Here is a 15441-nt window from a genome sequence, read left to right on the forward strand (position 1 = left end):
GCCTGCGTTTGCGAGAGGGAGAGTGGCCGTCTTGGTGGTGGCCGGATATGTAATTCGAGTCGGACTGGGGCGCCGCTCCCCCAGTGAATCTCGTACTGGATCTCGTGCTCGCCGTGCGGGGAGTGGAGTCCTCGGGGCTGCTCGAACGAAGCCGCCGACGCTGAGGAATAACAGGGCTAGCTGAGGATGGAACTGGAACTGGAGCTGGAGCTGAAACTGAAGCACGAGAAGAAAATGGGGCGGCGTAAGGGGAGTTGGCGGATAAGGATCGTTCGGGACTGACGGAGGAAGCGGTGGAATCCAAGTCGAAGGGGAAAGGAAGATCAGGGTGGTCGGAGGGGAGAGGTTGCGAAGGAGGATTGTTGGCCAGGTCGACAAGTCACGATCTGCCCAGTCCCCTGGCTCTTTGGGAGAACCAGGTGAGCAGATCTACCCGTTGAACGGCGAGGGGCTTTCTAAGCTAGAGTTGAGGAAGCTGAACAGCTCTTGGGGAGGATGATGTAGTTGTAGAAACCAAAGTAGGTTGAAAAGGGAGTTGAAGGTGGTGAATGTGGTCAAGTTGTTGAAGTGAACGGGGGTTGTAACATATAGACGAGAGCTTGAGATTTGTCGAGAGTGAGAGTGACAAGTCATGAGTGACTTGCGTTGCTTCGGGGGTGGAGGTGCTTATCGGTGATGAGCGACAGAATGAAGGATGATTGGGGGGGGAAGGAAAGGCAGAAAATCCACCAAATCAGGCCGAGCGGGTTCGAAGGCGTCAATCAGTCACAAGATGGAGGAAAGTAGTCTAGTAAAGTGTAGTAGTAGTGGTTGTCGTAGAAGTAACAGCTGCTATCTCCCATGAATATTCGAGTAGAAGTGTAGATGTGTAAGTAGGAGGGACACTAATTATCTTCAACTTTTTATGTATATAAGAGTGTATAGTTATCACTTCCATGTAATAACTAACTATAGCATCAACTGTGTATGCCCAATATGCTCGAATATCAACCCCATTACTTCACTCTCTACTATATACTTTAATACTTTAATAGTGATTCTATTCACAATATTCACTTCTACTAAATATTTAATTACCAACTAATAATTAATTAACACAAATGTGTAACTGTTCGAACGGAAATTAGTCAACCACTTTCCACTGACGCCATGATGATGTCCAGGCCCAAGCAATATAAACGGTGTGCCTTTCTTCTTCTTTTCTTCTTCAAATTCTCTCCTCATTCTTCACTCCTATCACGCAATCTGATTCATTTCTACTATCACTCCATCACTTTTAATTCCATCTCATCTCACTTTATTCTTTCACCATGGGCTGTGGCTGCGGATCCACTTGCACCTGTACCGGTGCCCAGGGTTGTACTTGCGACAACACCTGTTCCTGCAAGGGATGCGGAGTATGTTCCTCTTTTGCCTTCAAAGCGAGATCTAAAGGCTATGAATACTGGAGCTGATGGTAATGTGCTGCTATTTCTAGAAGTAAAGTGTGAACGTGAGGCATTCCAAGCCACCGATTACGCGCCAATGTCCATGATTTCAGGGTGCTAGGCGCGGTTCAATCGGGAGTTCCACGAGATTGGACTCTGTACGACTCGGTCCAATTTACAAGTTCTTGTTTCTCTTGTGAAGATGTTTGAAATACTTTCTTTTAAGATTTTTAATGTGCGAAGAAGTCAGGAAAAAGTTTACACTTCGACTGTTTGGATCATAACTCGTAGCTCGGAGCTGCCTTCGCATAAAGAATCCAGTGTAGACGTCATGCATGACTGGGGAACACCGCCATCTTTTGAACTCATGCCATGCCCCTTGAGGCATGCATCGACAACATATAGATTTAGCAAGCGCCACTCTTCATTCAAATACTTGAATATCCGTGTCTCTGCAGAGTATTATCAACGAGGCGCATCTTTCTACTGCAGTGGCTCTGACCAACCAGTATTATCAACATGCTACACTAAAAGTGATGATGACTGGATTTGCCACCTACTATAAGCACGCCCCTCCTTGATCTAAAGAAAAGGATAAGCAGTACTTCATAGTGCTAGTCTCAAAACCAAACTAGGATAATACTGGTTGCGATCTTAATACAGGGCAACCCGTTCACATATATGACATTGAGTCTGATTTACCATGAAATCAAATTCACTGTAACACAGTGTGCCCAAATTCAGTAATGGGCAATTACCGGCCACTTTAAATATCACAGATTTCCTTATATTGGACAAGCTTCTGGATAGTCTCTGGGCAGTCATATTATGAGAAAAGAAAGAGAATTTATCTTACGCTAGCTTTCCATTTCGTGAAAAAAAAAATCCATATCGCCTAAAAGGAACTCAGTAAAATGACTCGGCCCTCACTGTCAACGAACACCTGCCACGGATTTCACTAGTCATTATACACGAATTAACTGAAATAGCTGGTTAGAAGGTAACGCTCTCACTGCAAAAAGAATACCGAGTAGGAATGCCATAACCCCGGTAAGTGCAGCAAGTAATCCAAGTCTCGCTACAACTTCTACCCCAGGTTTCTCGAATTTGGTTTGCCGTCGCTGTCCCAGTCGAGTGGTGCGAGTCAAACTTGGTACATACTTGAACTCGAAACGAGATTCCCTTCCGAGTCCCATCTTCTCATCTAGAAGCATTCTATAGAAGAACTTGCGGCGAAACTGACCCATCATATCAGCCTCTTCTGTTATAGATCCGCGACAATATGGGAAAAAGAAAACTTACCGAGATTGCTAGTCGGTCAAGGAAGTAGATTTTGGGTACAATATATGCCATACCGGATACCCAGAAGCAATAACCCCAGATCATAATGCGGTAGTATAGACTAGACTTGGGGATTTCCAGCTCGTTTGAAAGTAGCTCCCCATTAAGCAGTCGGCTCAACGCCTCCATGAATTCCTTGGAAGCGTACGCCGGGGCAGTATTCTCCAGGCCGATAATGATATTCCGAGCGAGAACTTTTCCAATCTCAGTAGGATCAATTTCAGAGATCAAAAGAGATTCCATAGTGGCGCGTGCTCGCACTGGATCCTCAAACGGTTCTGTTGGTGTACCCATGTAATAGGCGACTAGTCGCCATAAGGCGATATAATCTTCGATTTCCTGATTGCTCAGAAAGATACCTTGACGAGGGAGTCCCAGGTATACGACCGAGCTGCAAAAGGTATTGATTGTTCCGATACAGTCCAAGTCATTGACAGGGACGCCATACTTGTTAACGTCGTAATAGTTGGGTTGCTCTTCCACTAGACCCATGATCTTCATACGAACACAAGAGTGAAGTAGTCGTACACGCACGGAAGATATGTGTCCTTCACCTCCTGGTTTCATTCCCTCCGCTGAGCTATTCACTTGTAGGATATGTTGGAGCGTTTCGAGAAGACGGCGACGGACGACCTTTGCACTGAAACCACCAGTTCGAGCGAGGGTCTCGACAACTCGGATCGCGCCCCTGGAAGGTTAGGCTATAGCTTGTCATAGATTCTTTGAGGCACTTACATTCCACCGAGTAGGCTTTCAAAACTGAGCTATCCCGGCGGTTTGAAGATTAGTATCATAGATGGAGCATTTTCAAGGATTTCGTTTTAGCTTAGGACAACTCACCACGTTCAAGATTGGAAGACCGTATCGGAAGAAAACATCTTGTCCTCGTTCTATCTGCTGCCAGTCCACCCATTCCGGGACGGTATTGATCTGAGTCCATAATTCCTGCAGCTTGGGGTCTTCTGTGGCATGATTCTTCAACAAGGTATATAGATCTTTCTTGAAAGGCTTATCCTCGATCCCTTCTGTGGGAATATTATTCAAACGCCGCACACAGTCATCGGCAAGTGAATCAAAGGTATAGGCTAAGGGGCGTAGCTCCTCCTCTGACCGATGAAGATCAGTCCATTGAAAAGAGTATCCCCAATAATGACACTCAGTGCTGTTTCCGTGTCGGGGGCTCTTGAAAGCCATCGTTATAAGTTTATAGTGGGATGCTCGTTTTCAAAGGGCCTGTTATGCGAGACTCATCTCCAATGCAGGCCCATGTTTTCACACTGATATATAATAATGAAGATATGAACCCTGGAGAATCGCTCATGACCGTCGTGGCAACAAAGTCAACCGTGGTCCGTGGTCCGGGGTAAAGCGAAGCGGGGATTCAAGTTAGGGCAGCATGTGAACTAACCTTTGTTGTGCTAAGACTCTATCCCTTTAGCTCTATGACCTGAAGGTGTTGATGTAATAGGATAATACTTAGGAATAAATATGCATGCCATGCTATCATGTATAATGATGATTGGCGGGCTAGCTCAACGGGGCAGTTGTCACAAGACAACATTCGGAATTCCTAAGTTGACGGTATAAGGAGTTTCATGCGATCACATGTGGTCTGTATATAGATTTGAGTTGAATGTCATAGTAGAATCCTTGTCCTCGGGCTAAGAGTGCATCTACTATAAATCTCAGTTGGAGTGTCTGTTACAAGTTCTCTAGTCACAATATAGTTGGTGCTTAGTATACAAGTATAGTATACGCCCGTATACTATACTATCGAGCGATACTATCATAGTATCCATGCTATGGTCCATCGGGGTGGCTGCCTGTGCAATACAATTAATTAGTGCAAATTTAACTTGTAGTACTGCTGTAAGAGTGAATTAGTTTTAGTGTATTTCTTTATCAAAGAAATGTGCCACAATTGATTCTATTCCTTGCCTCGTTCTGTTTGTTCCTTAAGAAGACGAACTTGACTGGCAAATACCAGCGCGGTTGAAACGTGGGGAACATTCAAGTATCAAACCTGGGGATGGAGTATAACAAGGTTTCACTAAAATTAACGCTCATTGATTTCTCTACCCAGTCAAGACTACTTTTTCTGACACCTAAATCTGCCTCAAAAAAAGAAAATAGGCCGATCCCGGTGCCAATCTCCCGGCACCTACAATTGGATGATAGCTTTTAGGGGGACTCCACGAGACTAAGACCACACTTCCACTCATTGTACCACCGCATTTCCAGAGTTCCTTGCTGTTCAAAAATCCCAGAAAATAGCGAATGCTAGGATTGGGAAGACCTCGACTGAAATCGCGGCCGTCTCTGCTGGATCTTCTAAGCAGACGTGAGGTCATTGAGCAAGTCCCCGCAAGTGCAACAAGCCCAGAAGCATCAACAACCCCATCGGAAACCTCTCCACCGCCCGGCAAGCTGCCACTGCCACCGCTTCCAGACTCGCCCGCTGCTGCCAGCTCGACCACCTCCATCTCCCTGCCCACCACTCCCCCAAGTACGTCCATTATGGCCGCTAAGGATACTCAGGAGCATGGCTCCATCTTTTCTATTTCCGGTCCCGTTGTGGTGGCCGAGAATATGATCGGCTGTGCCATGTATGAGCTGGTAAGATTCCCAAGGAGCTTCTCCGAGAGATCGCCCCCGGAATGTCTGGCCATACTGATCCCCTCTTTCGCTCATTATAGTGTCAAGTTGGACATGATCTCTTGTCCGGTGAGATTATTCGAATTGATAACGACAAGGCCACCATCCAGGTTTACGAGGAGACCGGTATAGTTTCCCCTTCCCTGGGCCACATGCCCTCGAACGTCATCGTCGATGACCATTGCTAATCGTTCTTCTTTCTTTCTTTTATAGCTGGTCTCACAGTTGGTGATCCTGTCCACCGGACAGGTAAGCCCCTTTCCGTCGAGCTCGGTCCAGGTCTGATGGAAACCATTTACGACGGTATCCAAAGACCCCTCAAAGCCATCGCCCAGCAGTCGGAGGGCATCTACATTCCCCGTGGTATCTCTGTCAATGCGCTGGACCGCTCGAAGAAATGGGACTACAAGCCCGCCGGTTTCAAGGTTGGCGATCACATCACCGGTGGTGATATCTGGGGTACCGTGTTCGAGAACAGTCTGGTGAACGACCACAAGATCCTCCTGCCTCCCCGGGCTCGAGGTACCATTACTCGCATTGCTCCCGCGGGTAGCCACACTGTTGAGGAGAAGCTTCTAGAGATTGAGTTCGAGGGAAAGAAGACTGAATATGGACTGATGCAGACCTGGCCCGTCCGTGTGCCTCGCCCCACCAGTGACAAGTTGTCCGCTGATGCGCCGTTCATTGTTGGTCAACGAGTGCTGGACGCTCTGTTCCCCAGTGTCCAAGGTGGTACCGTCTGTATTCCCGGTGCTTTCGGATGCGGTAAGACTGTCATTTCCCAGTCGGTGTCCAAGTTCTCCAACAGTGATATCATTGTCTATGTTGGTTGCGGTGAGCGTGGCAACGAGATGGCTGAGGTCTTGATGGATTTCCCTGAGGTATGTTACAGTTTATTCCATTGAAGATCTCGTATCATACTTCTTTGGCCTAACATTTTACTCCTATCGATAGCTTTCTATCAACATCGAGGGTCGCAAGGAGCCCATCATGAAGCGTACCTGCCTGATCGCCAACACCTCCAACATGCCCGTCGCTGCTCGTGAGGCTTCTATTTATACCGGTATCACCATTGCCGAATACTTCCGTGACCAGGGCAAGAACGTGGCCATGATGGCTGATTCTAGTTCACGTTGGGCCGAGGCTCTGCGTGAGCTTTCCGGTCGTTTGGGAGAGATGCCTGCTGACCAGGGTTTCCCCGCCTATCTTGGTGCTAAGCTGGCCTCCTTCTACGAGCGTGCCGGTAAGACCAGTGCCCTTGGTAGTCCTGAGCGTGAGGGCAGTGTCAGTATTGTCGGTGCCGTCAGTCCTCCCGGTGGTGATTTCTCCGATCCCGTCACTAGCAGTACCCTCGGTATTGTGCAGGTGTTCTGGGGTCTCGACAAGAAACTGGCCCAGCGCAAACATTTCCCTTCAGTCAATACCTCCATGTCTTACAGCAAGTATAACGCCGTGCTTGACAAGTACTACGAGAAGAACAACCCAGACTTCCCTCGCCTCCGTGATCAGATCCGTGAGCTCCTATCCAAGTCTGAGGATCTAGACCAGGTCGTCCAGTTGATTGGTAAGGCCGCCCTGGGTGACTCCGATAAGATTACTCTGGATCTGGCTGCTATGCTCAAGGAGGACTTCCTTCAACAGAATGGTTACAGTGATTATGACCAGTTCTGCCCGCTGTGGAAGACCGAGTATATGATGAAGGCCTTCATGGGCTATCATGACGAGGCGCAGAAGGCCATTGCCCAAGGTCAAAGCTGGAACAAGGTCCGCGATGCCACCACTGATTTGCAAAGCTCGCTACGGAGCATGAAGTTCGAGGTTCCCGAGAATGAAGAGGAGGTATCGGCCAAATACGAGAAGATCCTGCAATCCATGACGGAACGGTTTGCTTCGGTCTCTGATGAGTAGATCGGGTCTGAAATTTCATATTCCGGCCATGATTCCGTCGCTACTTGCATTTCAATAGTTTATTTTCCGGCTTTTTGTTACCAGCACACATTACCCTGTAGTTATGTTCAATAAGATTTCTTCTTTGGGGGGGACAAATTCATAAACAACCTCTAGTATGACCTTGTCGTAGGCATCGGTATAACCGACTTGAAATGCACCCAGCCCTTCTAGTGGATCAATTCAACTCATTCATGCTGACAATTCCATCTTGTCGTCCAATCCATCTTGTATCCATTAACTGTGGACCGCACGAGACCGTCCCTCGTGGATGCCTGCGCGGCCCGCCACCGTCATTCATCACCGCCTTCACTTTGCCCAACAAACAGTCCTCCGTTTCCATTCCTCGTGGTTCTTCTCCCCCCATTCTCGGCTTCTTCTTGCTTCTCTCTTATTTTGATCTCGTTTTTGAAGAAAACGCTTTCATTCATTCTCCGTAATTCCTCATATCGTCGCCAGCCATGGCAAGCCCGACTGGCTACTCGTGCGCATCCTCCCCCCCCCTGTCACCCACTGCCACCTCCGATAAAGCCATAGCTAATTCGTGCGCAGCATAAACGTTAATGACCCTAGCTTGATTTCGCTGGTCAACAAGCTTCAAGATGTCTTCTCTACTGTTGGGGTAAGTTTAACTGTCATGTTCATCGTCATTTGGCGTTCGTGGTCTCTTCCCTCCGCGGACACTGACACCGCCGCTTTGATTTAGGTACACAACCCCATCGACCTGCCACAAATCGCTGTCGTCGGATCGCAATCCAGTGGAAAGAGTTCAGTACTAGAGAACATTGTCGGCCGGGATTTGTATGCTATTACCACCCAACCCAAAGACCCTTGAGTCTTGCGCCGCCAGCTCTCCACAAGGTGGTGGCGGGGACCTGGGGACACTCCGACTATCATGTCAGCCATTGCTAACCTCTGCACCTTTGCGATGTTTTAGTCTGCCTCGTGGCTCTGGAATTGTTACTCGAAGACCTCTTATTCTGCAACTCATCAACAAGCCCGCCAGCTCGCAAGTGAACGGTGAGAAAAAGCTGGACACATCAGACAGCGAGGCCAACGTCGACGAGTACGGTGAATTCTTGCACTTGCCGGGTGAGAAATTCTTTGACTTTAACAAGATTCGCGATGAGATTGTCCGCGAAACTGAGACCAAGGTCGGCAAGAATGCCGGCATTTCTCCCATCCCAATCAACCTGCGCATCTACTCGCCCAACGTCCTCACATTGACCCTAGTCGATTTGCCCGGTCTGACTAAGGTGCCTGTCGGTGATCAGCCGAAGGATATTGAGCGCCAAATTAAGGACATGGTTCTCAAGTATATCAGCAAGCCCAATGCCATTATCCTTGCCGTCACCTCCGCCAATCAGGATCTGGCCAACTCCGATGGTCTCAAGCTGGCGCGTGAGGTGGATCCTGAGGGACAGCGTACCATCGGTGTCTTGAGTAAGGTTGATCTGATGGATGAGGGAACCGACGTGGTGGATATTCTCGCTGGACGGATTATTCCTCTGCGCCTGGGCTACGTTCCCGTCGTCAACCGTGGTCAGCGTGATATCGAGAACAAGAAGCCCATTGCTTATGCGCTGGAGAACGAGAAGAACTTCTTTGAGAACCACAAGGCTTATAGGAATAAGGCTTCCTATTGCGGTACTCCCTACTTGGCCCGAAAGCTGAATCTGGTATGTTTGACTATGTGCACATGCAAGCCTGCAATGATGGACTAACACGACTTCCTATCTAGATCCTGATGATGCACATTAAGCAAACCCTCCCTGACATCAAGGCTCGCATTTCTTCTTCCCTCCAGAAGTACACATCGGAGCTGTCACAGCTTGGCGACTCAATGCTGGGCAACAGCGCCAACATCATCCTTAATATTATCACCGAGTTCAGCAACGAATACCGAACTGTCCTGGAAGGAAACAACCAGGAGCTGTCTAGCATTGAGCTGTCTGGTGGTGCACGTATCAGCTTCGTGTTCCACGAGCTCTACTCCAACGGTGTCAAGGCCGTGGACCCCTTTGACATTGTCAAGGATATCGACATTCGCACCATCCTTTACAACTCTTCCGGATCTTCTCCCGCTCTTTTCGTTGGAACTACTGCTTTTGAGCTGATTGTCAAGCAGCAGATCAAGCGTTTGGAGGACCCCAGCACAAAGTGTATCTCTCTGGTGTATGATGAGTTGGTGCGCATTCTGGGCCAACTTCTGAACAAGCAGCTGTTCCGTCGCTACCCAATGCTGAAGGAGAAGTTCCATGCTGTCGTGATTGCTTTCTTCAAGAAGTGTATGGATCCCACCAACAAGCTGGTGAGAGATCTGATCAACATGGAGGCTACTTACATTAACACTGGTCATCCTGACTTCCTTAATGGACACCGCGTAAGTCAACTTGGTTGAAACCCTTGCTTATGAAAGAGGAACTAATTCGTATAGGCTATGACTTTGGTGAATGAACGTCAGCAAGCCGCCAAGCCCACGCAGGTCGATCCCAAGACCGGCAAGCCATTGCCTCCCCGTGCTCAAAGCCCGTCCTTGGACACTACCGGCGAGGCCAAGGAGGGTGGTGGGTTCTTTGGCAGTTTCTGGGCCTCGAAGAACAAGAAGAAGATGGCTGCCATGGAGGCCCCCCCCCACCTACTCTCAAGGCCTCTGCTAGTCTATCTGAGCGGGAGTCTACCGAGGTTGAGGTTATCAGTAAGTCCTCTCGCAAGATGAATGTGAAAATTCGTATACTAATTTTAATTCTTTTCACAGAGCTGCTCATCACCTCCTACTTCAACATTGTGAAGCGTACAATGATTGATATGGTTCCTAAGGCCGTTATGTACACACTGGTGCAGTAAGTATTCAATTCGACCGGTTTCCCTCATCTTTCATCTAACTCTCAATGCAGATTCACCAAGGACGAGATGCAACGTGAGCTGTTGGAGAACATGTATCGCAACAACGAGCTTGATGACCTGCTCAAGGAGAGTGACTACACCATCCGCCGACGGAAGGAATGCCAGCAGATGGTGGAGAGCTTGTCTCGCGCTAGCGAAATTGTCAGCCAAGTGCAGTAAAAAGGGTATCGGATCTTCTCCTCTTTATTTTCCTAGACTCGAACCATAACGAGCCGACTGTATGATTGGATCGATCGCGTTGGTGGAGTTGGAAATCGAGAAATTCTTTTTTTTGTTAGTCCTGAACCGGAGACTCGTCTTTGCGTACTGTTGTCTTGCTTTGACAATTTTCCGCTGAAAGGGATGATTATCATTTAATATCTCCCCGAACTGCTTGATTTTAGAGCTTGATCAGGCCTATTGGGCTTCTTCATCTCGGATTTGCTACTACCTTGGAGGAAGGAGTTCATGTCCATGTTCATGTCCATCATGCCAGGAATTCTGAATTCGTTTGCGTGACTTTGTCTTCCCTTTTTTCAAATTTGAGAGCTTTATACCGCTGACTCCTGGCTTGTTGTTTCCCCCCCCCCCAATGTTACCCCCCCCCTAGCCTACCCTTTTGATGAGCCTGTGATGATGGAAACAATGAATGAAATTTGTCTCTACTTTGATGGCATTGCTTAGAAGTCGTTATTTAATTAAGTGATATAAGTTTGAATAGTGCTGGTCCTTTATATACTGGTATATAAGCGTCGTTGTACATAATGACCGTCACACCTAGTGTATCTGTGATGTGCGTGCATGTTGTTTATCCAGCGGCAAGATAACGTGGAACTTCGACTTTGCCGCAACGTCCGCAAACTTCACAACTCCCCACCTCACAACCGAAAAGAAAAATTGCGGATCATTCCGAGAGACTAGTGTCTAGTTCGAGACCTCCCTGACCCGAATCTCGGCAGCACAGATCAATTAAGACGGAATCTCATTTCCCCAAGCAACAGAGAAGCTCATTCGTATCAATCGAAGCATCTTCCCCCTGATGCCAATGATTCAACTCGTTCACCCTTTTATGTTACTATCTCGACGAGGTTTCATGCTCGGCTGAGCTGTCATTCTGAAACTCTTCAACAAATCTCACTTCAAGAATCAGGCCACAGATACACCAATAAAGACATGGCGATATCTCTGCTGGTTCAACGGCAATGCATTGAGATCGCTTGCCGGCACTCTCAAGGGCTGGAGCAGACATTTTATCTACGGGAATCTCCTCCGCATTTAATTCAAATAGCAGGGCGGCTCATGCCTACTCCAGTAAATGAGCATTGCCCTAGGGAGTAATGGTGCAAGCTTTCTAGCTTTCTCAGACCCCAATCTTGAGACAAACAACCCGGTCCCACCGCGCGCGAACCAACAATCATCTTGCCTCGAGGTCATTTCACCCACGCGACTTTTCATCAGATCTTGGGACGACCCACAATAACAAAGTCATTGTGTGCTGGAACAGTGTTTAATTCCCTGATGCCGGCCAGCAATTGACCTGACTTGGTCGATCAAAAGCCCTAGCGCCAGCATGGCGTCCCGAAAAATGGGTTAAGGTAACGGACCACATGGCCTAGATGACATTCAAAAGGGATTTACGCTGCCCCTAGTGCACGCTTACTAGCAGAATGTATCGGGTTTTTTTTACCGGCCGTTGAATTGTAACCGGAGTGGTCTAAACACGACACGCCAAGCGCTTCGGACAAATGGCTTTACCTGATTTTGGATGGCTTCTTTGATCGACGCCTCGTGGAAATCCTTCGCAGATCTCTTGGCACATTGCGCTGGGCTAGTGATATGCGTGTAATAGGCTGGATTTTAGAGGGGCAAGACTCGAGTTTGATAAACTAGCAGCACTAACTTACCTCCAGGAGCCAGCAAGACTCCACTATAAGAGGGGCCGCGGAGTCAGTAAGGATACATCAAGGTTCGCCACAACAATATTAGCGTTTCAAATGGGCAAGAAATCACCTTCAATTCTTCCGCGTCAAACTTTATACAGTAGCTCGAAAAGACTTTGCTTGATCAATTTTGCCTGGACGTGGGGCGATGAACAGACCAACATCCTCAGGGGCTCACCCGGTCATGGAAATACCCCAAACGTGAAGCGTTCCATATAAAAAAACCGTCAATCAATTTCGATCCCCTGGATAAAGGAATGCTTCCTTCCGGGTCGATCCTTTCAACCACTCATTTCCAGCCGTCATGTCGAGCTTAATCGTGCAATGGTTGATGAGTCGAAATGCTCCTCCCATGAGCCCTCTTTATCCTCGCGAATATGACTCGGCAAGTACTGTGGATGCCAACTCGGCCAACTCAGCAGCTGGTTCATGGATTATTGATCCATTGCCCAGACTGCAAAGGAGTGGTCTCATAGCCATTGCAACTTTGGCTATGGTTTCTCTCATTGCCACATTCAGTCTCCTATGTTTTTTCACCTATCGTTTCATCTTCTGGAAAAAGTACTACAAACGCTACATCGGATACAATCAATATGTCGTGCTCATGTACAATCTTGCCCTGGCTGATTTTATCCAAGGATTGGGATTCATTGTTAGTCTACGATGGATTGATCAGAACTCCATCCATGCCGATGACCCAGGTTGCTTCCTACAGGGCATTTGGGTTCAAATTGGTGACCCGATGAGTGGCGTTTTCGTGTTGGCAATCGCTTTACATACCTTCATGCATGTGAGCTTGGGTCGTCAAATTAGCCATCGTGTCTTTGTATCCATCGTGATCAGTCTGTGGGCCTTTGGTGTAATCTTGGTCATTATTCCTATTGCTGCTCATGGACCCCACGTATGGATGCCTTCTGTGGCTTGGGTATGTCGCTCGTTTCACTTGATCATTGTCTTCACAACATCAATTGGAAGGATCATCACTAACATCTCTTTTCTCGCAGTGTTGGATGACCACACAGCACCCAGTACTTCGTCTCTGGACACATTACTTCTGGATTTTTGCCGCTCAATTCCTAAACCTCGTCTTGTACGCCATCATGTTCGTTCAACTTCGACGCAAGATCTCTCAATCCAAAATTCTGGGAAGTAGCTACACGGAAAGTCTCAAACGCCTTAATCGAGTCGTTTCCTACATGGTACTTTACCCGATCGCTTATATTGCCTTGACATTGCCATTATCCGCCGGTCGAATGGCATCAGTCAGTGGACACTCACCAAGTGTGACCTACTTCTGTGTCGCCGGTGCTTTGATGACACTTTCTGGCTTCTGTGATACCCTGCAATACACCTTGACCCGCAAAAGTATTGTGTTGGAATCGGAGATCAAATCGAAACGAGACGATGGCTACCACGATCTTTCAAGTCTCAAGAAATCACGCTTTGGAACCAATGCATACTCGTCCAAGTCTCAGGACAAAGGGCCAATCTCGACCGTTTGTGCGGCTCACCCTGGTAATGACTCCACTGAAGCGATCGTCAATGGCGCCGATGTTGAGCTTGCCAATGTAGACCATGTGTATCAGCATACGACAATCACTGTCACTCACGAGCCGGCGTGATCATAACTTCTTCTACGACCATCCACCTCTCTCTCTCTCTCTTTTACCCTATTGATGATGGGTTATGGGAAACCAACATCACCTCACAGTCTTTTACTATGACCTTTTTATTTCAATTGTATATACTTATTAGATGAGACCCCCCATTTGTTCGCCGTTTATGGGTTTTAATAACCTTCAAGATTCTCTGGATGAAGCAGAAGAAAACGTTGATCATCCATCTATCCATCCACATAAAGATAGTATACGTAGTAGCCCAGCATCGATTCTTCTGTTGCCACGCGCTCTTCCCACCCTCAACTCCCTCTCAATCACCTCCAACATGTGCTGCCACAGATGGTTCCCAGTCACTCCCAAAGGCTGTACAGCTTCGAACTCACATGTTGTTATGCGGAAGGAGACCATATTCTGCAACGAAGCAATTGATAGGAGTCTTCAGCAATGCGAAGTCGATCATAATGAACAGTCCGCCCAGAAAGAGGTTGGCACCCTGAGACATGGAGGCAGTGCCATGTTTCTGGCCTGTGTCGGCGAGACTGTCAAGGTGATTGATTCATTTAATCGCATTATCAAGGAAATGCCAATCCAGGCCTTGAATACGCATTGCCCATGTTGCGCGGGTGAAATGACGATGGCCAATGCCTTGCTGGTGATTACCCGAGATCCCGACAGTGTCTCTGTGGTGATTTAGAAGACAAAAGGAAAAGAAAGCTGATACTACTTCCTTATCAGACAGACTCCAATTGCGTATCCTCCTATGCGGTACTTCCTAATGGCCGTGAACTTCGTGTCCCAAATACCGCAGAGCCACTGGCGGAGTATCTACGAAAACCACTCGAGGAATCGATGACGAAGCCCAGACTAACAGAGAAGCTTCTCATGTTCCCTTTAGCAGAGGAATCGGAAGATCATTCAAAGGATTGGGATAGCGATAAGACCCAGATACCGCTACCTCTAATCCCACGCGAGCTGAAAATCATCAAAACCGCCAGCAATCCTTTTGGACTTCTCCATAAGGTCGAGGAACATCACAAATCGGCCATTACACAAAAGCCAAATATCTGGCAGCTGAGTCCCAATGGGATTGTTCCTGAGATGCTGACTCCACTTTACTACATGGCCAATACAGCAAAGGCGATGGATCCAGACAAATGCGACTGCGAGAACAAAATGGTGATGCATGGCCGTGGGATTCGGGATGACCTAGTTCTGGACGTCGAGCCGCGAAATAAGCGGAAGATCAAGGGAAATCTGGCATGACACAAATATTTGAGAAAGAATATGAATAGTCAATATGTACAACATGAAGCACAGGCTAGCTTTGATCTACGAGTATACCAGACAGACGAAAAAAGAAGGAAATATCAAAATTGATTACTATTTTGCCGAGGACGAGCTGCAAAATTTCGGCATTGCATCCGCGAAATTCCTACGGCACAACATGATATATAATCCATCAGTGGGAATTTCCTCCACCAAGTTTTCGGCATAAAGAAAATGGATTCGCTCTTCACCGGTAGGGACAAAGGATTTGATGTCTTCATATTTCATAACGCGGCAAGGAATACCGTAACTAAAGAGAAGGGAAACTCCAGAATAATAAAGAGGAAAGGAAGAACAGGT

General features: G+C 47.6%; 5 protein-coding genes across 5 annotated transcripts; 4 read left to right on the forward strand and 1 right to left on the reverse strand.

Annotated features, from left to right (window-relative positions):
- Positions 1 to 2392: 2392 nt before the first annotated feature.
- N7469_010982 (oxygenase MpaB family protein) lies at positions 2393 to 3962 on the reverse strand (the record flags this gene model as incomplete). The annotated part of the gene is made up of 4 exons (XM_056649887.1): positions 2393 to 2665; positions 2730 to 3456; positions 3504 to 3532; positions 3609 to 3962. 4 exons carry the CDS (start codon positions 3960 to 3962, stop codon positions 2393 to 2395), a joined length of 1383 nt encoding a protein of 460 aa, XP_056497018.1.
- A 1083-nt stretch (positions 3963 to 5045) lies between these two features.
- On the forward strand, positions 5046 to 7331 carry N7469_010983 (H(+)-transporting V1 sector ATPase subunit A; the record flags this gene model as incomplete). Its single annotated transcript, XM_056649888.1, has 4 exons — positions 5046 to 5384; positions 5465 to 5549; positions 5637 to 6304; positions 6378 to 7331. 4 exons carry the CDS (start codon positions 5046 to 5048, stop codon positions 7329 to 7331), a joined length of 2046 nt encoding a protein of 681 aa, XP_056497019.1.
- Positions 7332 to 7798: 467 nt separating this feature from the next.
- N7469_010984 (dynamin-like GTPase vpsA) lies at positions 7799 to 10436 on the forward strand (the record flags this gene model as incomplete). The annotated part of the gene is made up of 8 exons (XM_056649889.1): positions 7799 to 7854; positions 7923 to 7992; positions 8077 to 8171; positions 8308 to 9049; positions 9112 to 9753; positions 9808 to 10072; positions 10129 to 10213; positions 10268 to 10436. Exons 1-8 carry the CDS (start codon positions 7832 to 7834, stop codon positions 10434 to 10436), a joined length of 2091 nt encoding a protein of 696 aa, XP_056497020.1. The 5' UTR covers positions 7799 to 7831.
- Positions 10437 to 12500: 2064 nt separating this feature from the next.
- Positions 12501 to 13818, forward strand: N7469_010985 (uncharacterized protein; the record flags this gene model as incomplete). The annotated part of the gene is made up of 2 exons (XM_056649890.1): positions 12501 to 13121; positions 13201 to 13818. The coding sequence occupies 2 exons, from the start codon at positions 12501 to 12503 to the stop codon at positions 13816 to 13818; spliced, it is 1239 nt and encodes a 412-aa protein (XP_056497021.1).
- Positions 13819 to 14140: 322 nt separating this feature from the next.
- On the forward strand, positions 14141 to 15078 carry N7469_010986 (uncharacterized protein; the record flags this gene model as incomplete). The annotated part of the gene is made up of 2 exons (XM_056649891.1): positions 14141 to 14500; positions 14551 to 15078. The coding sequence occupies 2 exons, from the start codon at positions 14141 to 14143 to the stop codon at positions 15076 to 15078; spliced, it is 888 nt and encodes a 295-aa protein (XP_056497022.1).
- Positions 15079 to 15441: the final 363 nt, after the last annotated feature.

Source organism: Penicillium citrinum, assembly GCF_028827155.1.
Source record: "Penicillium citrinum strain IBT 23319 chromosome Unknown utg000009l:1.0-4274883.0:1.0-4276374.0, whole genome shotgun sequence".
Taxonomy (NCBI): domain Eukaryota; kingdom Fungi; phylum Ascomycota; class Eurotiomycetes; order Eurotiales; family Aspergillaceae; genus Penicillium; species Penicillium citrinum.